Raw genomic sequence first — 24675 nt, forward strand, 5'->3', positions numbered from 1 at the left:
AGTGTTGTCCTTCTGTCCTTGCCATGTGGGGACTAGTGAGTTTTAAAGGAAAAGCAGCAGCCTGGGGAAAGGGGAAAGCCTGCGTGGGCTGACAGGGAAGGCAAGGAAAGAAAGGTTAGGGTTGCCAGGTCCTCCCTGGCCAGATGGTTGATTGTCAGATCCTAGTTGGGGATGGGGCCTGGGAAGGACAGTGACCTCAGCGGGAAACAATGCCATAGTGCCCACCCTCCAAAGCATCTATTTTCTTCGGGGCAACTGATCTCTGCAGTTTGGAGATAAATTGTAATTCCAGGGGATCCCCAGATCCCACCTGGAAGCTGGCATCCCAGGGGAAATGAGAAACCCCTCGCAAATCTTTGCAGATTTCTATTTGTTTTCCTCTATATGACACACCGTATCCAATACTACCCCAGTGGCAAAGCATGACTAAAGTCCAGCATCTACTTTAGTCAGCTAGTTTATATGCTATCGCTCAAACAATAAGTCCACAGTGCAGTTTACAATACAACGGAAATAAAAAGCGTGTAAAATATAAAACACAGTTTTAAAAAAACCTATCCTTTTTCTCCCCTCAAAGTCTACGCCATTTCTTGACACTATGAACATACCACCAAATGCAAAGCCTGCAAACATAAGCAAGGAAGGCATCACTGCCCTTAAACAAACACCTAAAAGCTGTGTCGCTGGAGAGTCGCAACTCGCATGCGCTCAAGATATGGGCGATGACTCCGCCGCGCTCGAGAGTCTATTGCTGTACATGGCAGCCGTGACGTCAGTGTTTCTGGGAGGTCCCCCTTAGGAAGTCCCTGTTGGAGGAGCGAGGCACCCATCACGACCCATCACCTACGCGCCCCAACATGGGTCGCTGGAGAGTCTCAATAGGCATGCGCAAAAGAGATGGGCGGTGACTCCGTCTCTCTCGACCGCCTATGGCTTTTCATGGGAGCCATGACGTCAGTATTTCTGGGAGGCCCCCTCGGGAAGTCCCTGTCGGAGGAGCGAGGCGGGGCTAGAGCGCCGCGGTGTCGCCGTGGAAAAGGAAGTGGCCGCTGGAAGCCCCGGTCGGTGGGCTTTCCTTTGGCCATGGACGCCGCGACGCTGGAGCAGGATGCGGTGAAGTTCGCTCAGCTGGCGGTCCGTCGTGACCAGGCAGGTCGTTACCAGGAAGCGGTCTTTTATTACAAGGTCTGGATCAGAGCCTTTTCCTATTCCCCTTAAACCTGCTGGGCACGCGTTTTCAATGGGACCCGGCAGAGGATTATTGTACTTTTGGAAATCCTATTTGATGTTGGTTGAAAGGTTGGGTGTAGGGTGGCACACTGGTGTGATGCTGTGCGTCTTTGAATGGTAATGCGTAGCAGCCCCTCGATTGGGTGGTAACTTTAAGGTACTGCAAGGGTCTTGTTTTACTTTTGCTTTAGTGCAGGGATGTCGAACTGATGGGACTCGTAGTCCGGGAACATCTGGAGGACCACAGTTGGACACCTCTGCTTTAGTGCTTGAGGTGCGGCCTGTTAACTTTCGTTTTCTCCTACCCTGGAGGCTCGCTGAAGCTCGAGCCTACATGTCTTGTGGCATAGCGTTTTGATAGTTTAAGGGATCATAAGTGCTGTTACTTTTGAGGAAGGAGTAAACACAATTCAGTCATCTGTGGAATATGATGAAAGGTCGTGAGGAAGCTTTGAGTTTGGATTTTTATTTAATTATTGTGTTCAATTTGTGGGTCACCCATAATTCCCTTGTGGGTTCAGGGAGGCTTCCAACAGTAAAAATTCAATAAACTCCATAAACATTTTTAATGGTGCAGTCAATTCCAAGTGGCTAATAATTTGTATCCCATAATCTCATCATACTCATCATAAACTCATTAGAAAGGGAGGGGGAGAGGGAGGCCCGCTACGTGGACACTGTTGCTGCCTCAACCGTAGGTCTGGTGGAACAGCTCCATCTTACAGGCCGTGTAAAATTGTACTAAATCCTGTAGGGCCCAGGTTTCATTCGACAGAGCTTTCCACTAGATTGGGGCCACAGCCAAGAAGGCCCTGGCCCTGGTTGAAGACAGCCAGACAGCTTTCAGGCCAGGAACCATCAATAAGCTGGCATTGACTGAGTGCAAGCTCTTTGGGGAATGTATTGGAAGAGGCAGTCTCTCTGGTTTGACAGCCCCAGACTCTTTCAGACTTTGAAGGTGAGTACTAGAACCTTGAATCTGATTCCATGCTTCACGTGGAGCCAGCGCAGCTGACGGAACACTAGCTGGATGTGTGCTTGCCGTAAATCTCCATAAGGACCCAGGCTGGAGTTTCCATAGCAGACCCAAGGGCAGCCTTGTGTGGTGCAAGTTGCAGTAGTCCATCCTGGAGATGACTGTTCTATGGATCTCTGTGGTGGGACAAAGTGCCAGCAGCCTAGCCTGATGAAGATGGTGGAATGCCAAGCAGGCTACACTTGTCACCTGTGCCTCAATAGATAAGGAGGTAACCAAAACCATATCTAGACTCTTGACAGTCGGCAATGGATGTTAACTGTACCCTGTCCAGAGTTGAAAGCCAATCAACTCTACCCCCAATTCCCACACCCAGCCATAGGACCTCTGATGGATTTAACATCTGCTGGCTGTGCTTCAACCATTTTATCACAGCCCCCAGGCTGCTGGCCAAAATATCAGCAACCTGCCTTCTATCAACAGCTATAGCTGATTGTCTTCAATGTACTAATAGCAACCCAGCCCAAAGCTCCAGATCAGCTTGGTAAGAGGGCCCATGTAGATGTAACATTGGAGAGAGGATCACCCCTTGAGGGACTCCACACACCAATGAGTGCCATGCTGAGGTCCTCTCTTCAATTGCTACCCTTTGTCCCCAATCTTGAAGGAAAGAGCACAAACACTCTAAGCGGCTTTGAGGCAGTGGATCGATAATAACCCAGTTTGTGTTGGATGTTGTCAGGAGGCCAAAATCAAGCAAATAGGAGACAGTTTTGCAGATAAGTCTAACAAAGTTACTAGGCTACAAAATGTTCATTAGATGGTGACTATTGGTTATCTTCCTGGAACAGTAAAAGTTCAACTGGTTTGCCCAAAGATCCAAATATTGTGTGATCTATTAATGGCAAAATATGTTCTGGAGGCCACTTTCAGCAATCCTTTTCACATCAAAAAGGCTAGACAGTTCAGAGAGGGGGAGGAACAACAGGTCTGGGAGCTTGTTTAGCTGTGGGCATTTATTGAGTAATGTGATCTGGAACGTGATGCGTTGAGATACAGATTAATCATGTTGAAGTTAATATATTTGGCATGAATTTTGTTATTTTACTGCCTTTATACTTGTCTGCTTAATAACTAGCATTTGCTTGAGGCTAACCTAGAGGCTAACAAAAGCAGGAACTCCTCTAAACTTGGATGCCAGTATATGACACCCACAACTTCAGGCTCAAAAACACTACTTACTTTGGTTATACTTATAGTGCAACTTGGGATGAGTATTTCAAAATGTGGTTAAACCTGCAGTCAAGTAGATATCTAGGGTGTGGTTGTAACTCTAAAAGTCGTGCATGACTTGCCTTTATGGATAATGCACTATCATCGCATAACTAGTGCTTCCCCTCTACTTGTCTTGTGCCTAGGTGTTTCCTGTCCCATTTGTTAGTGAACTGTTTGCTTTCTCATCAGTGAAAAAGCCAGGAAAGCTTTGCTTTTGTGGCCTGACTATTAAGGGTAGCTGTGTAAACATGGAAGTTACTCAGTTCTGTCTATTTTGAGTGCTAATGGCTCTCTGGAAATCCAATCTTGGTACCTTTTACTGGAGATGATGTTGTTGTTTCTGGGGTTTTCTGCAAGCACTACTCAGTGCCACAAGGGTTTGCATCTCCCCTGAACATTTTAAGAATTGTCTGTCCAAGTTTGTTCTGTGTTGTCACAAGTCACACAAGATGAAAGAAGCTGTCATGTAATTTCAATATTTGGAAGCCTTATGCTGTTTGGCTATATATGTCTATAGTTATTTCACTACTGAGTGAACTTTTTTTTAAAGACTATTTACATTTTCTCTCCTCAGGAAGCTGCACAAGCTTTGATTTATGCTGCAATGGCAGGATCAACTTTGGAAAATATTCCAGGAAAAATAAGTGAATATTTGGACAGAGTTCAAGCCTTGTACTCGGCAGGTAAGTACAAAGCATTCCATTTTTCCAAGCACACCTTGTGTTCTGTCTCTGTACAATCCAAATCCACTCTTCTTGACCAGAGAAATCAAAGTTCACTCCATGAGAAAACTTACATTTCAATCACTATGCAAGAAATCTGCATACAGGTGATGTGGTATATCTCATGTGAAGGTGTAAGAGATTTGTAAGGTGTGGAATTACACAGGCTAGTCCAGCACATCATCAGTGATTTGCAACCCATCCTGGGTAATGATATTTTTCTTTCATAGGCTTTGTGAGGCAGGCTTTGGCTCACCCACAGACAGCTCCCCAACCTAAAACAGCTTCTCTCTAACATCAGTGATTCATCCTACAGGGATACAAATGCAGGATGCCAACCATGCAGCAAGTCAGGATGCCAACATTGTTCCCATATACATTTGGGCAGTACTATCACGAGGCCTAATAACATCAGCTGTATCACCTTGGACTCATCCACTTGCTCATCATCCAATGTAATGTGTGCTGTCATGGGTCAACAATGCCCTGCCCTTCTCTACATATTGCAAGCATGACTGTTTATATTCAAAAGAATGCATGAACATAAATATGATGTTAAAATCAACAGTATTCAGAAAGGAGAGGGGGGGATATTTTAATTTTTCAGTTTTGCAGATACTGTTCTCCTATCTCCTCCCACCCACCCCAAAAAAACCTTCAAAGGGGGAATCCAATGCGAAAGTGCTGAATGCAGGTTCCTCACAAGATAGAGCACTCCTGTTGCTTGTGACTTTAAGTATACATGGCTATTAACCATGGTGACTAAAGGAAACTGATCTGAAAACAGCTCAAAGTTTATGCTGGAATAAATTTTATTGGTCTTTATTCCTCCTGTTTTGTTTTGCTCAGTAGACTAATGCAGTTACCCTTTCAGAGTTAGAATCTTGTCATAGTTCAGAATGTATAGCAATTCATTTCAAATCTCAGGCTATAATTCATTATGAAGGATTATTTTGATGAACATTAGAAGTAATGCAACATGTAGCTTTGTGTATCAATTCCTGCAATAAAAATTGGTCAGTATTTCAAAAGAGAAAGCTAATTTTTTTTTGCTTCATCTAGCTCCATCACAGAAAGTCGATCCCTTGAAGTCAAAGCAGCAGCTGGATTTGGAGCGTGCCCATTTCCTGGTGACTCAGGCATTTGATGAAGATGAGAAGGGCAACCGGGCAGAAGCAGTTGAGCTGTACACGGAAGCAGTGGAACTGTGTTTGCAAACAGTATGTTACGCTACCACTTAACTTGGTGGAATTACGTTATGGTAAGAAATTCTTCCATTTATGCAAATGACTGAGATGCAGAGTGTGTGTACACATCAAGGTTTTTGCTTTTGTCGTCTTCCCGTAAGCCTGAATGAGCTATGTTTGGCTGAATCTAACAGAAAAGGAATGGAGAGGCTCCTCTTTTGTAAGAGTGAGAAGTAACTCTTTGGGATCTTTATTTGTATAGTTCTATGTCATTCCTGTGGCATAATGTGAAAACAAGATGTGGATGCACACTCTTTGACACTGGCTTAAAAAGTAGTACCTGTATTTCTTGGAAAATCTCTTAAAAATTGGCTGTGTTTTCTTTCTGGAAGGCTTCACTGTAAGACATCTACTGCAGGAACTCCCAAGTTATGTTGGAGAGGAACCATTCTAATGTGCTCCCTGGAACATTTTGAAATATTATGAGATCTCCCCATGAGAATGCATTTCCCCCATTCTCTGCAGCATACCCCAGCAGGGCTTTTTAATTCAGATCTCCTCCCCATCCTCCGTAGTTACTGGTCCTGACCACTGAAGAGGCATTCCTATTCATGTAACACACCATGCACAGTATGCAGGACTAACCAGGATAAGTAGTAGGGATTACTGTGTCCCATCAGGAATGTTCTCTGCTTGATGGTACTCCTGTGCACAAGGACAGTTAACCTAGATATCCCTACTGTATTGCTAAAATTCTGCCGTTTGCCTTGACCACAAACTCTCAGGCACCCTAAAGTGCTGGAAGATGAGGGAGAACAGCTCAGGGTTTCTCTGTCTCAAACCATCTTCGAAACATGTTTGGACTGACCGATCCACACTTCATTTTGCACTCCTAGTAAAAAGGGGGCAGATTGTTTAAAACATTACATTTCTGCAAATGTACAACCATATGGAGCAAATCACAACAAGCATGTGCGTGTCATATCAACCCACCTGAAAGCACCGGAGTAGCAAACAATAGAGCAATGCTTCCAGTGCTTATGGCGTTTTGCATAGCAAGTCTGCAGAGTTTCTGTTGTGATAAACAGCAAAAATTGCTTGCTGTCACATAGAAAATATTACAGGTACCACTTTTTTCTGTAAGGCCAGTCATCAAAACTAATCAACGGAAGAGCTCACCATCATGATGTAACTCCACCAAGTGCGGTTCTTTTTTTTAATCTTCCTTTTGCTTGATATCTATGGAGAGCCGTGTTTCCTTCCATGCACTGAAATTTATTAGTAACAATGTTAACCATAAATTCTGCTTTGGTCATTGGCTTCTAAAAGATTCTGCTATGTGTATGTTGGAACACTGTGATTACAGCCCCATTATGATACCCCGGGGGTTGGGGGGGGGCTTCATATAACTGTTAAGCAAATATACCATCACACACACGCTCAGGTTTATGCATACAGGTAGAGAATTAAGAACATAACTTGAAGTTACTTGTGTTTTTCTGCTTCCTGTTCAGCCATTGGAAAGGTGCATGCCTAGACTGTGAAAGAAAGCTGAAGTTTGATCAGTTGGTTATTTGGGAGGTGGAACAGTTCAAGGGATTCAGTCCCTTGTCTTCCCTTTTAGCATTATCTAAGGGGGCAATCCTTGTAATCCTGATAAGTCGTTAGGGTCAGGACTCACCGGATGGGACTTCTGGGCTGACGCATCTTCCAGTCTTCTGGAATCCTGACTTCCAGGTTCCAGTGGCCTTAGATCAGAGAGAGGAGAGGTTTCTCGTCATCCATTCATCCTCCCTTCCTAAGCCTCTCCACTACCTGTGGAAGAGACTCTGGGCATCTCCTTCCTGACTCTGTTGAGGACTACTTTATGCCTGTCTACTTAATGTACACCTGTGAAAGCATAAAAGCATTAGGAAAGAATTGCAGGTGTGTGTTGGCCAGAAACAGTTTGTTGTGATAGTGTGTGTGCTGTAACTGGCTGAAGCTGGATTTTAGTAACGGCTGACCTTGGGGTGTTCAGGTGTGCAGACTTAGGTTGACAGTTAGGCTTTTTGCTCTTTTTTATTATTTAACGTTCAAGGCTAACGAGACTTCAGATTCGGTTCTCCAAACAAAACTGAAGCAGCTGGCCCGGCAAGCACTGGACAGGTGAGTTTCTTGGAATTGTGTACAATGCAAAGGTTGTAATCCTGAGCATGCAGACTAAATCATAAACATTTATCCAATCATTTATCTTTAGGCTGGGCTTTCCTGTCTGTTCAGCAGCTAGTAAAGGCAGTTAAATGTTGGCAGCTTGATATGCTCCTTCATTGCATTTTACCCCTTAATATAGTATCTACCCAGAAATCCAATTTTCTGCTATCTTCATAATCCTCAGAAAGATCAAATCAAATATCTTTATTGTCATGCACAGAATAAGTTAAGATCAATATACATTAAGATTCAAAGTTTTAAAAAAGAAGTTCAATAAATGAACTACTGTATATATTCGTGTATAAGCCGACCTGTGTATAAGCCGAGGCACCTAATTTTACTGCCCAAACCTGGGAAACTTATTGACTCGGGTATAAGACAGGGTGGGAGGCAGAGGGAGCTCCTTATTTGGGCAGTGACATCAGGGGGAGTCACTGCCCAAATAAGGAGCTCCCTCTGTCTGCCGGCTGGGTTTGACAAAGCCCAGCCAGCTGCAGGCAGAGGGAGCTCCTTATTTGGGCAGTGACATCAAGGAGATTCACTGCCCAAATAAGGAGCTCCCTCTGCCTGCCGGCTAGCTGGGCGTTGTCAAACCCAGCCGGCAGACAGAGGGAGCTCCTTATTTGGGCAGTGACTCCCCCTGATGTCACTGCCCAAATAAGGAGCTCCCTCTGCCTCCCGGGGTTTGACGAAGCCCATCCAGCTAGGGTGCCTTGGTGTTCCCCTTTCGAGGGCAGCAACAGGGCTTCCAGGGGGCGGGGAGGTTGTCCCGCCCCTCCCCCAGCCTCCTTGTGAGTAATAGAAAATGGTGACTTGCGTATAAGCCAAGGGGGCTTTTCTCAGCCTTTAAACAGGGCTGAAAAACTCGGCTTATATGTGAGTATATACGGTATTCAGCTAATTTCAGGTTCTTAACAGGCATTCATTTTTAGTATCTGTGAGAGAAATTTAGCAACAGAGCCAGTAAGTACTGAGTTTTTGTCCGACAGAAGACAAGATAGTTGCTTCTTTTTACTTAAAGATTTTTGGGTTGTATTGCTGGGGTGATTAATTTATCTCACAGGTCATTGTAAAGCTGATGATCAAAAAGTAGGTGGGAAATCAAGTCAGCTGTTTCCGCTCCACAGGAGTGATGTTGTTTAGAGTAAAGAACACAGAGGAATGGGAAAGAAATAATTGTAAAAACTACAACGTAAATTGCGTGCCAATCTAACTAAAAGCTTAAGGCAAAAACAACTCAGGTGCCCCCAAATGCCTCTCTAAACTGCTTTAGGGATGCCCTTAGCTAGACTTTATAAAGGCAGGAGGGCTTGACTGTTTCCAGAATACAGAGAGTGATTGAGCAGTTGTGAAGCTAAACCTGGAAACCTTGTATCTATAAGCAGGTGGTATCTGATGGGCCTATCTGTTATTTCCTGTTCTCTAGCATAGGTGCTCAGGTATCTGTCAAGATTGTCACAAAAATTATTTTTGAGCTTATTAATCCACTAACCAGGATTTAAGGTATTTTAAAAGTGTAACGGGAATACACTGAAGCTTTTTTGAAAAATCACAATCTGACACTGTGTTCCCAATCATTTTTTTTTTAATTGAAGCCACCCAAATTTGTTAGTGACATCCTGAACATTTTGGACAAGCTGTATCAGTCTGTAGCTGTGTTAGTAACATTGTTCAGGTTCAAGCATAGATCTCTTTGGAATTGCTTCCTGGTGACTCAGCAGTGAAGTTTTACAAATGCTACTGCTTTTTTTAAAAAGTTACACAAGATTTACATATGTTATTATGCTGAAATGTTCAAATATAACTTTGAGGGCTAGTACTTCTGTGGGATTCTTTTCCATGTTTGAGTGCATTGCATTGGTGGTATAAGAGTTTTTATGGTTTTTAACAGGGAAGTGAGGAGGTAGTTATGAAAATCTGGAGAATGCTCTAATTATCTGTGTTGTCCTTTTAGTATCTTGGCATAGTGTTGAGAGGCTTGTTTCAGTTAGATTCCTGGCTAGCACATTTTTACTTGGAATAGTTTTTCAGTTGGAAGAACATAAATGAGAGACATTAATGCTGTCACTTTTCCTGAAATTAAACTCTGAGCCCTTTATTTTAGAGCTGAGGATCTGAGATCTTCAAATCCACCTCAGAAAGACAAGCCGGCTGCAGTGAAACCAAACCAGCCCGTGAGGACTTTCTTCCCTTTGGGCCCTGACTTTTCTTTGAGCGATAAGCCACAGATAGTCCGGGCCGTGCATGCTAGCGAACCTCAAGGCCAGCGTTACACCACAGAGGAGATTGAGGTGCTCAGGTAAGAAAGGGAAACACATTTTCAGTCTTTATTGTTTGTGTTAAGCTTGCATGGGGTACCTAGCTCAAAAAAAGTAACCATGTGACTTACTGTGCTGCAGCATGTCTCATGCGACTCTTGAAGGGAACACCTGTGCTTTTTAATTTAAGATGATCCAGCAATGCATACTGCAGCCATGTTTTTCACCTAATATAACAGGCCTATAGATCTGAGGGTGTTTCCTTAGGTGCCTGACATTCGTAGTCTCATTAAATGCAGTGATTAAGTTTGTTTCGATGGACAGGAATACTTCATTTTTCCAAGCACTAGCCCTATCACAATTTGAGTCCAGTGAATTGTGAGTTAACAGCAGTTACAGCATAGAGATCTGGATTTCCTTCTATGCACCACTTATAAGCAACATTTATGTTTCTGTTGCCAGTAAAAGGTCACCTATATGGAACAGAAGCATTCCTAAGCAAATAATAATGTATGTCAGCTGTTCTATTGTATTTCTACCTTTTCTTTGCAGCCTGAAGGATAGACCTTTATAAAAGAAATCTAGTATATTGTGGGTGAAATAAAGGGAACAAGTAGATTTTGAAGTGTTGTATGTCTGACATATTGCATTGTGTTTTGATATTGTGATACACAGGAAGACATCAAAGATAAATGGTATTGAATATGTGCCTTTCATGAGTGTGGACCTGAGAGAGCGCTTTGCTTTTCCAGTGCCTTTCTCGTAAGTGAATATAAGCTCCTAGTTTTGTATTCTCTGAATGCTACTTGAATCTCTCGTAGTTCTGAAAGAGATTTTTGAACCAAGTGAAAAAGAATGGCAACAGGCTAACTTTATGCCTTATGTGGATGGTTTAGTTCAGATGTCATGCTAAACCATGAGTAAATTACAATAACATGGTGTGATGATTAGTGGAGTATCACATAATCAGACAGTGATTAGCTAGCATTCATTAAGCAAGAAATTGAAGGTATCCATGGGCTGCTGTAAGCAACTTATCAACTTTTTAAAACAAACAGTCATTGAAATATGTTTAGATAGTGGGTGACAATGAAACGAAGTTCACATCAGTTCACTGGATATAAAATAAATGCCTTCTGTTATTTAGCAGTGTTACAAGGAGGGAATATTAATTTCCTGTGGCTTGCTATAGCCTGAGCAGGTCAGTTCCATATACACAGATACTCAGGTCAAAAGCCATGATCTTAAGGGGTGCAGTAACCACAGGTTCAGTTGTTGGTCAACATAGTTATTAAGAGACGGAATCAAAGCGGTGAAGGGTGTAACCTGTGTCCCGGTAAGGACAGGCAACAACTGAAGGCTGGAGAACTTGGCTGGGTTAGCTGCTAGCCGCAAGAATCTTGGGAAAATCAAAATGTGTGAGATGAGGATCAACTTGTTTGAACAACTGAATAAGTATACAGAAAACCTTATCATTTTTTATTTTGCCCTTTAAAAGGATTAATGAGTTTATATATGCATACAAACATTTGATTTTAATCTATTGGTGGGGTGGTGGTTTTGATTTCAGAGATAAATGTGGAAAACTGCCATTATCCCCAAAACAAAAGGCAATATTCTCTCGATGGGTGCGGCCAGATGATATATCAAATAATCCCACAATGATCTATACCGTTTCAAGTTTCAGCATCAAACAGGTAAGCGTCTTTTGGACCTGATATCTCTGAAGAAGTTGAAGGCTTTAAATTAAGATGTATTTTTTAAAACTTGGCTGTGGTTTTTTTTCCTTTCTGTGTTTTCTTAATTTTTCAAGCAGCTTTTAAACCTGTTCACATAAAACTAAATCCTGCTGAACTCGAACTGGCTGAGCCGTGCTTGGGGAAATATGTTTCCGGAGAGAAAACTCATAGTCAAATACTTTGTAAAGATTGGCACTTGATCCCTATTTCTTTAATCTATGTATAATATGATTTTGGGAGACAGCAGTATTATATGCTTTCCTTGCTGTATTTTGCACTGGGTGACCAGAAAACATATCTTTTGTTCTCAGACAATTGTATCTGATTGTTCCTTTGTGGCCTCTCTTGCCATCAGCGCAGCGTATGAAAGACGATTTAACAAAAAATTGATTACCAGGTATGCTCTTTTTGGTCAAATGTCATACAAACTTTGTTGTACATGGTCTAGTGTTGGTAGTAATGTACAGCTAGTGGGGGTAACTTGTTCTAGGACCTTTCACAAGAGCTTTGGCTGGTATTTTCAAATCAAAATATGAAATTCAGCTCCACCACCCCTTTTTTATTTTGGTCTACCATTGGGCCCCATCCTCCAAGCTCGCTTGTCTATTTGACTTTTCACCACAGGAAATCAAATAGAGACTTCTGTCTCTACAGGCAAGTATGGTTTTTGAGTACATGTTCTTAAATTTAACTGAGACATGATGTGTACTTGGCTTGCAGCGCCTGGAAGAAGTGTCTTTCTTTTCTCCCTTCTTTTGTGGATCCTTAAGCAAGAGGCCTTAAAGTGAAATAATTACATAAGTGTGTACTTTTGTGCTGCTGCTTTTATGCAAACATTTGGAAAACTATAATTCATCCTCTGATAAACTCATATAGCACCTCATCTGATGAGAGAATTGTGATCTATTTATTAGTTGATTTTAACCCAGTGGTTACTAATACAGTAGCTAAATTTCTTGCCTTAGCTATAAGATTGAGAGAACAATAGTGTTAGTTTAGCTGATTTTACAGTTTGGTATTTAACTTTTTTATGTCCATAAAGGTAATGAAGTGCTGCAATAAATGAAAAAAAAACCTTCTAATCTAAGGCTCATTCCGCACATGCAGAATAATGCACTTTCAAACTGCTTTCAGTGCTCTTTGAAGCTGTGCGGAATAGCAAAATCCACTTGCAAACAGTTGTGAAAGTGGTTTGAAAATGCATTATTTTGCCTGTGTGGAAGGGGCCTTCGACTAGATTTTTAAAAACCTTGAAACATAAAAATGATACTGCTTAAATTGTAACCATTTTGAACCATTTTAATGTTAATGCCACAGAACCTGGCTGCTGTTCTTAATGCATTACTTGTTTCGTTTGACTGCCGCTGCTTCTTAAAGTTCGCCCTCTTCCACCAAGCCATTAACCATAAACCCCTCCCAATACCATTCTTCGGTTCCGCTGCCAGGTTGCCAATGCTGACCTTCTTTTTTGCTTTTCTTCAAAATAGTATCATTTACCCTCAGAATAAAAAAGGACAGCCAGAATATAATCCATGTGGAAAGTACATGGTCAAGCTGCACATTAATGGAGTTCCTCGGAAGGTAAAAAAGAAATGATGTTTGGTCTAAGAATTGCTCTATTGTGATATAAATCTGACTTGCATTGCAGCAAATGTGAAATTTATCCATTTAGTCCCAATAACTTTCTGTGTAGACTTCTTGCGACCTTGAGGCAAATTGGAGTTGCCTCCTTGTTTCTAGTGTTGTTGGGCACTCACTCTCCCTCCACCACATTTTTTCTAGGTGATCATTGACGACTTCTTACCAGTAGATCACAGCGGAGAACTTCTTTGCTCTTACTCAAACAACAAAAATGAACTCTGGGTATCGCTGATAGAAAAAGCTTACATGAAGGTCATGGGAGGTTATGATTTTCCAGGATCAAATTCTGTGAGTAACCAGTTTATTCTAGCAAGAAGTAATGTTTGTGTTGACCAGATTCCTTGGTGAATAGCGCAACTTCTAGAAGCAATTGAAATGGATTGTTTGAGACCAGCAAAAAAGATTTTTAAAAGATGCTTTCTATATTGCTTGTTCTTAGTGGAATACGTACTTTTTCCGGCATGGCAAATTTCCCTTAGATTAACTGACATTGGAAGTGTGTTTTGGAAAGATGGGACACCTTGGTTGAGCTGTAATATTGAAATTTTGGGAAGGTGTTCAGTTTTGGCATTTTGCTTTCTAGTTTCAGAGCAACCAATTCTTTGTCTCTGGTTTTCCTACCAACTTACCTCATACTACCCCAGGACTCATTTTGGGGTATAAATATTGGTCCTTTGGCCATTCATTGTGTGTGTGCGTGTGCGTGCGTGCGTATGTCTTGGATCTGTGTATACACCCCCACTTGCCTGTGTGGTCTTCCTTTTGCTCATGGAAACACTGGACATTTTCCTCTGCAGTGCTGCTTTCCCTGGATACCCCTTCAAGACTGGTGACCATCACCCATCCCTGAAACTGCCCAATTTCTTCCCTTTTCTCTTATGTTTTTTGTGAGTGTACTCATTGCTTGAGATATACTTCTTGTTTTTAATTAATTCTTTAATAAAACTTCTTTCAACTGTACGACCACCTGCTCATTTGAGAGTTTTTGCCCAGAGATATCCTGGGATAGATAGGTTGTCAGTCCCAGTTACCCACTCTCGTTCTTTATCTTCAGCTTATTCCCCCAACTAAAGTGAACACTGCCTACTAGGGTAGCAAGACCATTTTCATTCTTGCATACGCAATACACATGAGCGAGCTAATATTGTTGCATACCGAAGGCCACAAAACCTGTGTTGCAGTGCAACTGTAATTAAAGTCTATGTGTTCAAAAGCTTCTGAAGCCTCTACTTGAAGCACAAAAGTGATACTACTGAGTGAGCTGGTGCATAGCTGCTAACATTGAAATAAGCTTCCAGCTGTTCGTGTGGGCCCAGAATCAAGAAACATAAAATGGAATTCCTGTAGAAGAGGATTTTATTCATACCTGCTTTTACAAGAAGCGAAGTCTGGAACTGTGAGAACTTGAAGCCATTGTTGTTAAAATTTCTGCCTTCAAAAATAGTGGACTTTAATGTAGCTATTAATATAATGATTTTATTTTTTTTGCTGATGAGATCTGTTTGTTTTTCAGAATATTGATCTTCATGCATTGACTGGTTGGATACCAGAAAGGATTGCTATGCACTCGGACAATCAGGCTTTTAACAAAGACAGTTCGTTCAGAATGCTTTACCAGAGGTAGTTTTCAGCTTGTTTCAGACATGTTTCAGGCATTGTACTAGAACTGGAACAGCTTAATTTTTATTAGACCTCCTTCTTGAAAGCAGTTTTTGTTTTAATAGAGTGGTAAAGGAGACTTTTGAACTGTTACTTTTGTTTGAATTAAAATATGCAATTATAATAGTTAGATGCACTTATTACAGTTCTTGACGGTTGTTCTTTATGATTTTAGATCTTTCTTCCAGTCCAATTCACTAATTATGTCATTAATTTGCTAAACTTCTGAGAAAGCCATTTGTCCTGACTGATGCACATTGCTCTGACTGGAAGCTAATTCTGAAAAAAAAATTCTTGTTTTTGGTGGCCAGGTTTCACAAAGGGGATGTTCTTATAACTACAGCTACAGGAGTAATGACGGAAGAAGAAGGAGAAAAATGGGGCTTAGTGCCAACCCACGCCTATGCCGTTTTGGATATTAGAGAATATAAGGTATCCTATAGAATATGTACTTTTCTCTTGGAACTTTTGGAAGTTTCTTTAAAAAAATCAAGTTACGCTGTGCTCAAAATTGGGGGGTGGGGAGAGTAAAGTGTATATCTTTGAAGTACCTTTGCCAAGTGAGATGTATCCAGGTTCTTTAAAATGTTTATGGTGGGTTGGAGCCAACCAGTTTTTCTTATAGTGAAAAAAGACCACTCAAAAAAGCCATGGTGGGACAGGGCTTATAGCAAATAGGGTGATCTTAATCAATCAATCAATCAATATTATTTTTAATCCCACCTTCTGGGTCTCAAGGTGGATTACATAGAATAAATCAATACAATCAACAGAGTGCAACATCTAAAAGACAATACAATAGAATTTTATTAGTCGGAAAGGATCCAACCCAGAATATTGTTCTCTGGATTCTTGGAAAGCAATTTAATGATAAAATAATCCAGGTAACTTATCCTATATGTTTTGTTTCTCTAGGGGCATCGATTCCTCCAGTTGAAAAATCCCTGGAGCCATCTGCGTTGGAAAGGAAGATATAGTGAAAATGATCTGAAAAACTGGACTCCTGACCTTCAGAAATATTTAAACTTCGATCCCAGAACAGCCCAGAAAATAGACAATGGTACAAGAGCAATTAGATAAGCAATGGCTCTCCATCCTTATCTAAGTTCCCTTAATGGAAATGAGCTTTGAAAGAAAAGGATATATCCCATCTTGGCAAACAGAATGTACCAAAGCCCTTTGCAGGATCTTTGCATACCAGTTATTTGCAAGCTTGAAGCCTTGTGTGAGCAGAGCTTGTGCCTTACAAATGGCAATGAGAAAATCTGTATACATGAAAGTTGATTAAATCTGATCACTTAATGCTTTGTTTTGAGCTGAGTTGTAGGTTGTGCAGGTGAGGTCACTGCCTGCATGTTCGAATTTTTATGGAGCAGCCTAAGAGAAACCTCTATAAAATTAAACTCTAATTCATTAAACATGGAAATGAAACCGTAAATGTAGATGTTATGCATTTGTGAAAAAATCATTGGATTTTTCTAGAATTAGGTTTTTTAGGGTCAGGGCCAGATAATTTCTTCTGCTAAGTGCGAATCTTTCTTCCTGCTGTTGGAGGATAATTTTCACTTAGGAGGGAGTCTTCGATGACAACCCAGCACTTTTCAAAATAATGAGCAAAAAATAATGAGAAGAAATCTACTGCTGCTTGCTAGTGGGCAGTATCACGTGGGCCACCATGTAGTCAGTCTGAAAATCAGACCATGTACTAAAGTGTGCCTTGGCTTCCTGAGCTGAACGCCATTGAACTCTAGCACTTCTATATTCGTGGCTCTGTGAACTGTATATAAACAAGATCACAAAGTCTTACTGTCTCCATGCTTTTCTTCCTGATCTTAACTCATTGAACCAGCGTCCACATGTGGCTTCCAAAATATTTGTTCATACCACATGTCTGCACAAAGTCATCTTCGTGGATGTATGCAGCTCCTAATACACCAAACTTTCTAAGGCATAAGCTGTCTTTAGTTTTGTAGCTTTTGTTATCGTGGGCCCATTCTTCCTATAAGATGACAAGGAATTAAACGAATATTAAATAGCTTGTAAAATGTTAAATAACTCATTGAAACCATTGAACAAGAGTTTTACCTCCAGATGTTCTTTCTTGTAGGGATTTTCTGGATTGCCTGGGAAGATCTCTGCCAGTATTATGATGTGATTTATTTGAGCTGGAATCCAAGTCTCTTTAAAGAATCAACGTGTATTCACAGGTTTGTCCAAAAGAAAAAGCTGTGAACCCTTGAGCTTCTGAAATGTTATTTTGCTACTAATTCTTAGTCAGTGGCAAGTTTGCTTAGCAACTACATGGCTTTTCTTTCACTCGCTGTTTTCACACTCCATGTGATTTCTGAGTTTTGAGACCCTCTTGCCTAGAATAAATATCTTGATTGTAGTTTAAATGTTTGCTGTCAATGTTCTACAAACTAAACCACATATTGATACCTTCCTTTGAACATTAATAAGTTTTAGGCATCTGATTCTGTACCTGATTGCTTTGTTTTCACATAATGGATAGTTTCCCCCCCACCCCGCCAAAAAAAAATTCGTAGTTATTGCCAGAATTACAGGGGTCCTCAATAGAAAAAGTGTACATTTAATTGCAGTATTCTTGTGATTGCATGCAGGAGTAAAATGTAGGTGCCTAAGTTGTCCCTCCCCTTCTCTCTTTCTTTCTCTAGTACTTGGGATGCAAAGCAGGGCCCTGTGAAAGATGCTTACAGCCTCGCTAATAATCCGCAGTACAAGCTGGAAGTCCAGTGCCCACAAGGTGGTGCTGCAGTATGGGTTCTCCTGAGCAGGCACATTGTCGACAAGGTATGCCTTGCTTCCCTAAGGAACAGAAAGCCCAGTGTTTCTTCATTATGACTTGCATTATTTAAAGCGGACAGCATCTGTCTCTGTTTTGCACAGAGCAGTGTGCTAGAGTCCCAACCCCCACTCCCCACGACTGTGACATTTCCTTTAGCATTCAGCCCTGTTCCTGAGCTGACATGCCGTAGAGACCGAGAGAATGGTCTGTGATCTGGGAGGCTGTTCATTCAATTTCTCCTCTGTCATGCCTTAGGCACTCTGCTCAGACTCACACAAACACACAGTCTTGTAATGGGAGTGATAATAGTGACCCCTTTAGAGCTGCTGTAAAGATCACAAGCAGTCTGGATAGCCCAGACTAGCCCAGCTTGTCTGATCTCAGAAGCTAATCAGAGTTAATTGCGGTTAGTACTTGGGTGGATTATCACCAAGGAAATCCAGGGTTGCTATGCAGAGGCAGCCAATGGCAGATCTCCTCGATTTTTCTCCAGCTTTGAAAACTCTGCAGGATCACCATAACTCAGCTGCAACTTGATGGCAGTCTCCAAAGACTACACAATTTCTGTGAAGTTATTTGCCCCTGAAAGCAGATCATTCTCTCTCACACACTAAAAACAAAACTGTTCAAGTGTGAGATTGAAGTACACCTATCAATAGTTTGGGAAACATTAAGTCATATCAAAATGTAGGGCACAGGTCCCCATACTTTTTGAGCCTGCAGGCACATTTGGAATTGTGGTAGACACATTGATGAAATGGCTCCCACAGAATGGCTGCTTACAGGAGACAGAGCCAGCCATAAAATGATTGCCACAGCTTAACTTCAGTAACACCACCCAGAGCCATTCGGGGGTGGGCGGTATATTAAATGCAACAAATAAAATAACATCGTGCAGACCCTTGTTCTGTTTGGCAGCTGCTGCCAAATCTGCGTAGCCAATCAAATCTCCAGTAGATAATCAGAATACTTATTGGGCAAAAGCCTTACTTAGCCCCACCTACTTCCTGAAAAAATATGGGCACCAGAAAAAGTTTGGTTATTTGCATCCTTTGAGCTTTTTGTAAATAGCTGAAAACAGTCATGTACAATGCTAGTTGTACATGACTGGAATAGTAAAGGAATAGTAACAAAGACAAAAAATTTTAATCAAATTAATTGGGGTGAACTTATTTTTGTAATTTCACTTCCACAGGATGACTTTGCACGCAACCGGGAGTTCATCACAATGGTTGTGTACAAAACAGATGGGAAAAAAGTCTACTATCCTGGTTCGTATGTCAACTCCCCAACATTCTCCTTGTATTAGTGAAAGTTTTCAAAATATGAAAACTAATTGCTGAATGGAATGAATTAAACCCTTTCCTGATACCTGGATTCTGTGGTTATTTTTTATTTCACAACTTTGAAAAGCATTAAGAAATTTGCTCTGTGGTGGTGCCCTCAAACTGTGCAATAAATCCTAGCCGTGTTTTCTGCTGGCAAAGACACTCTCATCAGAAAAAATGGGGGGTGCACTTTTGCGAAGTCCTTCACTTCTAACATTGTTCTTGGGGGTCATCCTCCCCCTCCGCCCCCGGCATGATTTCTGTAAGCACAGCAGAATCTGTTGGGTGGAAAGAAGTGGGAAGGTTTGTTTCCACGCATACTAGATAAGCTTCAGCTATTGAATCAGGCTCATAGAAACAGACACTTCTGTTTCTGTGAAGTTATTTTAAGAAGCTGTCGGGGGTCTGTGTGCTGCTGTGCGATAGATCTCACCTACTTCTATGAATTTTTCAAACCTAGCTCTGTAAATCTCTTTCAGCTGATCCCCCACCTTTCATTGATGGGATTCGAATCAATAGTCCCCACTATCTGACTAAGATAAAGCTGACCTCCCCCGGAACCCACACATTTACCTTGGTGGTTTCCCAGTATGAGAAACAGAACACCATTCACTATACCCTGAGGGTAAGTATGGCAGGCAGCCTTGCTATCAAAGGTTAGGTGATGAACACTTCTGGATGGGAGGGCAGTTCTTCCTTGGCAGAGATAGCTGGGCAAGTGATTATCTGCATCCTTTCTTATAGAAGCTGTATTATCAAGATGTTTAGTTTTCTGTTTTGGTATGAGAAGCTTTGTAATATTACAAATAGATTTGCTTTAACGTGAAAATATTAAATGTCTTAGTCTCAGTATTTATTATCACAGTCAATGACCAGCATAAAATGTCTTCGTCCATTGGCTGGGGTGGGGGTGTGCTCTGGTAGCATGAAGACAATCATACTTATGCTCTTATATGGAAGAATGTAAAGTCCCTTCCATTCAGTGCTTTGATATGCATATTGGCTTTCAGTCTGCCTTCAAGTGTTGCATTTTGGCAAAAACCAGAAGTTTCAGTAAAAACGGTGGAACATTGTAGGGGAATTTTCACATGTCTCAGAATCCATTTGTTTGCCCCCTTTGCTGCTTTTTGGGGACAAGGTTAGAGATGGCACTTAAATGAGAGCAAGCTGCTTATTACCCCACCATCTTTAAGTGCAGGGACTGTTCATTCTGTGCCTGTACCAACAAATCTAGTCCATAGGCCTGAGGTTCTTAATTTGGCAAGATCGACTGCTTCCCTTGGATAAGCATAAGCTTTTGGTGGGTATTTTTAAAAGGCCCCATTGCCTGCAGGAGCAAAAGGAGATGGCACTGTGGGCAAAACTGGCCATTCTCTAGGCGCTGTTTACTAAATATGGCGATTGATTACTTGAGTGTCTTTTCTCTGAGGTCTTGAGATCAGCAGATATTCCCTTTCTTAGGCAGAAGGCGAGCCTTCTGTTCCCTTCTTTTCCTGAAGCATTTGAGAAGATATTTTTAGGGCTTCTCTTTACATAAGTTATTCCATATATATATGTTTGTGTGCAGAACTTAATGTATGCCCTTGCAAAAGTTTCATAGACATGGGAAGCACTTTTCTACAATAAATAACAAGCAAAATTATTAGTTTCATCTCCATTCAGGCACTTTGTATTTTCCTACTAATTGAGAATTGTGAATAGCTGAACCCTTTCCCTGCTGATACACTGTGTAATGCTCTTTTTTATTTCTTCAGGTATATTCAGTGTGCAAGTTTAACTTTTCAAAGATCCCAACTCCATTTACTATATCCAAACGGGTAAGCAATAGTTAAATACATCATCATGTCACTGATGAATGCAATTTACCCACAGGTGCACCTATACACTAGAATGCAAGTTTCTCACTGTTTTTTAAGAATCTCTGTGAAGCATTAAATCCTAGCTGTGCTTATGGTGGGGGAATTTTAGCTCCATTCATCCTGAGATTACTCAGGGGATTCAGAATAATTTTTTTGCCTCCATAACATTTATTTTAATGGCCAGCATTGTTTGGGTCTATCCAGTTTGTGAAGGCAAGAAGGCTTGCAAGATAACACTCCAGCTGAACATTTTTTGTTGTTGAAAGACTCTTGTGATCCAAACAACTCAGATGGTTCTGGTGCAATGTTTCCCTTAAAGCATATTTAAAATGTCCTTTCCACACTATAGCTTTTCCCCCCACCATAGCTTTCTTTCTGCTGCCAGAGTCCGGAGAATCTTTGGCAGCCCCTCTGTCAACGAATACATGAAAACGGTGTGGAAGCTCCAGTTAATACTGAATGGCATTAGCTAAAGAAAACATATCTTGTTTGTTCCTTTTAAAAAGACTGCATAGGCTGCCATTTTTTTTCCATAGGCCCAATTCAAAGTGATGGCAAAGGTATCTATAGAACCTATTTGGGCCTGCCCTACAACTGAAATCTCCAGAGTCTCTGCTCCATTTTCTCCAGTCTTCCGAAGTACCATGGGTGACAGGTTTTAGGGCCCTGGTTTCACAATGATCTACTCACAACCAGTACCATGCATTTTGAATTTTCAGAAATATAGGCTTCTGCTACATTTTGTTCTGCCTGTTTTAAAATGAACTATTTTATTGTGTATCTAAAGCTGCTAAACGTGCTTATGACTTAAAAGATTTTTCTGCTGATTATATTTTGATAATTTTTTAAACTGCAAAGGAAGTATAAACTGAGAGAACAGGGCATAGCTAGCTAGACTAAACAGAAGGAGTTTTGAGATTTTGATACAATTGTGTGTCTGAAAAGGACCTGACAATTTAGTCTGGACCAAACAAAAGTCCAGTGGCACCTTGAACCCTAATATTTATTCCATTATGAGGTTTTGAGAATCAGAACTCATTTCTTTAGCTACAAGAGGAGAAATATCAAACTGTTAAGTCTTTAAGATGCTGCTGGACATGTTTTGTTTTGCTGCAGTAGACTAACATGGCTTCCCTGCACTAGATGCACCTTTATTTTATGCATCCACTCATTTCCCAAGAGAATACATACTATAGATGTATCAAGAACTGGACCAGAATTGTTGACATTCCATGAAATAAACTTGGCATTTATGTTAGTGATGAAAGGGGGTAGTGTTAAAAAATAACTAGGGATTTCAGAAGTAGAACATAGTACATATTCTAAAAACCTCTCTGGCTTGCGCTTCCACAGGTGAATGGGCAATGGAAAGGTCACAGTGCTGGTGGATGTGGGAATTTCAGAGACAGCTACAAGAACAATCCTGTGTACCAGTTCCAGCTGGACAAGACTGGGCCGCTCCTGATTGAACTAAGAGGACCAAGGTTTGCACAGATCTAAACCAGCACAATAGAATGTGCAGCTTGTTCATATGTTGAGGTAGCTTGGTGGGTAACTTGCTCCGCTGTTTCTAATGTTACCCACCCTCCATTCATTCTGTGAGAAGTGGCAAAGAGCAGGACAGTAAAGTTCTGCCCTTCCATAGCTTCTAAGAGATCACCAGCTATTGTCCATATTCATGACAATAAGGGCTAGGACTAAAAAAAACCACTATTCAGTAGTAGAAAAGTTTGTACTTCCACAGCATGTATGTAGCTTGTCTCGTGAAATACACATGAAACTGCCCTATTCTGAATAAGGCAGTTCATCTGTCTTGTGTACTCAGACTGGCAGCCGCTCTCCAGGGTCTCAGGAAAAAGTCTTTCCCATTGCCTGCTACCTGTTCCTTAACTAGAGATGCCAGGAATTGAACCTGGGACATCCAGCATGTCAAGCAGATGCCCCACTATTGAGTCACAGCCTCTCCCAACACACACAACTCCATAAGATGAATAGCATAAGGTTGGTATCCATTACATGTTGGTGTGTTGGACCAAAAGGTAATGAGAATGGCTGATCTTATTTGCAGGCAGTACAGTGTGGGCTTTGAAGTTGTGACAGTGTCCACCTGCGGAGATCCGGGCCCTTCAGGCTTCCAGAAGAAAAATAGTGGTGACTACAGGTAAGAACTGTCTCATTCGATCTTGTATGTTTTCATGATTTGGATTACATTGGATCTAATATTAATGCCTACGATTCCCTTCCCAGGTGTGGATTTTGTTACTTGGAAATTGAGGTGGTACCTGCTGGTGTTTACAATATTATTCCAAGTACCTTCCTCCCGCAGCAGGAAGGGCCCTTCTTCTTGGACTTCAATAGCAGTTCTACACTTAAGACAACACAATTGCAATAAGGCAGCCTGGTGCATGTCTTCTCAGAATGGCAGAGCTGCCTAGTGGATTGCTTCGCAGGAGAGTCAACAAAGACAAAAAGGCTTAGCTGAAAATGCACAAAAAAGAACTGGGTTTGTTTTTTGTGTTTCAAATGAAGCCATGGCTCAGTGTGGTGATCCATGGTGCTCTCTCAAAGCGGCGAGAAAGCATGAGAAGGGTTGACTTCGAAATTGTGGCAAAAGGTGGCAAAGAGTAAGCAAGGAGGATGCTTCATCTTATTCTTCTTGGTGTAATTAATTTATACAAGCATAGCACTTTATATTTTTATCATCAATGTTTGGTATTTAAGGTGTCTTAGTCTACCTCCTGTTCTGCCAACAACCTTCTTTAACCCGTCTTCTCAAATACATGATGGCATTGCTCTGATCATTTGTCTTTGTCTGAGAATGGAAACGTTTCCTGTCCCGTACAACATAGGTTCACAAAACCTCTGGTGCCCGCAGCAATCGAGTGATACCACCCAGGCAGAGACAAGGAGGGTGATGAGTTGCTATCTGTGCTTTTCAGGGTCGGAATCCATAACTGCATATGCAATTCAATGGGCAGGTCAAGACTTGATTTGTGGCACCCTGCCTCCTTATTGAGTCACTACAAGTTATATTCTTATCTGTCCCAAGCAATCTGAGGAGAGTGGGGTGGAGGTGGGGCAGAGATGAACCTCCTGCATAGACTCTTCTAGAGAGCCAGCATGGTGAACTGATTAAGAGCAGGTGCACTCTAATCTGGAGAACTGGGTTTGATTCCCCGTTCTGCCACTTGAGCTTTGGAGGCTTATCTGGTGAACCAGATTAGCTTGTGCACTCCAACACATGCCAGCTGGGTGACCTTGGGCTAGTCACAGTTCTTCGGAATTCTCTCAGCCCCACCCACCTCACAGGGAGTTTGTTGCGTGGGGGGAGGGAAAGGAGATTGTAAGGTCCTTTGAGTCTCCTTACAGGAGAGAAAGAAGGGATATAAATCCAAACTTTTCTAGGCCAGGGTATCGCTTATTTCATAAACTGTTTCAGGAGCTTGTTTCAGACAAACCCAGCATCTTTTCCTCACATTGTGTTTAGGAAAACTGTTGTTTTGGCCCATAACTATGCACATGTACAGCTTTGTTCCTGTGATGGTACTGCACAACCTGACAGTAAAAGATTGCTTTTTAGTATAATCTCGAGTGATAGCTGCCTTTGAAAGGAAATAATAAATCGTGTGCTTTGTAATTGCTGTGCTGTGATGGGCCATATGGGCTAGTGGGAATTGGAGCCTGCTGAGAGCTTGCCAGTAATTTGCAGCTTATCTGCTTTGCAGGGTAATTAGTAAGACGAACACTGCAGCTGGAGCCTTGACAGCAAATAAGTCAACAGTACAAAGACTTGACGGCAACA

The 24675-nt window shown here is 41.5% G+C and overlaps 1 protein-coding gene across 2 annotated transcripts; it reads left to right on the plus strand.

The window, feature by feature from the left end:
• Window positions 1-993: 993 nt before the first annotated feature.
• On the plus strand, window positions 994-23671 carry CAPN7 (calpain 7). Of its 2 annotated transcripts, XM_048511557.1 has the most exons (21): window positions 994-1185; window positions 4056-4164; window positions 5266-5423; window positions 7471-7538; window positions 9688-9882; window positions 10517-10603; window positions 11412-11538; window positions 11892-11977; window positions 13068-13161; window positions 13363-13509; window positions 14735-14841; window positions 15192-15312; window positions 15796-15940; window positions 16988-17087; window positions 17556-17691; window positions 18882-18957; window positions 19494-19639; window positions 20769-20831; window positions 22227-22357; window positions 22942-23034; window positions 23121-23671. In XM_048511557.1, the coding sequence occupies exons 1-21, from the start codon at window positions 1084-1086 to the stop codon at window positions 23263-23265; spliced, it is 2436 nt and encodes an 811-aa protein (XP_048367514.1). In that variant the 5' UTR covers window positions 994-1083; the 3' UTR covers window positions 23266-23671. The 2 variants fall into 2 exon arrangements, with proteins under 2 accessions (XP_048367514.1, XP_048367515.1); XM_048511558.1 differs by lacking the exons at window positions 994-1185; window positions 4056-4164 and having other exon boundaries at window positions 5352-5464.
• The last annotated feature ends 1004 nt before the right edge of the window (window positions 23672-24675 follow it).

The sequence above is a fragment of the Sphaerodactylus townsendi genome, linkage group LG11 (assembly GCF_021028975.2).
Source record: "Sphaerodactylus townsendi isolate TG3544 linkage group LG11, MPM_Stown_v2.3, whole genome shotgun sequence".
NCBI classification, from domain to species: Eukaryota; Metazoa; Chordata; class Lepidosauria; order Squamata; family Sphaerodactylidae; genus Sphaerodactylus; species Sphaerodactylus townsendi.

Bases quoted from the DNA above. Each gene is read 5' to 3' on its own strand.
- CAPN7 (XM_048511557.1), top strand. From the start codon at position 1,084: ATGGACGCCGCGACGCTGGAGCAGGATGCGGTGAAGTTCGCTCAGCTG. The intron at 1,186-4,055 runs GTCTGGATCAGA...TTCTCTCCTCAG, and splicing joins AAGCGGTCTTTTATTACAAG to GAAGCTGCACAAGCTTTGAT. The intron at 23,035-23,120 runs GTAAGAACTGTC...TTCCCTTCCCAG, and splicing joins AAAAATAGTGGTGACTACAG to GTGTGGATTTTGTTACTTGG.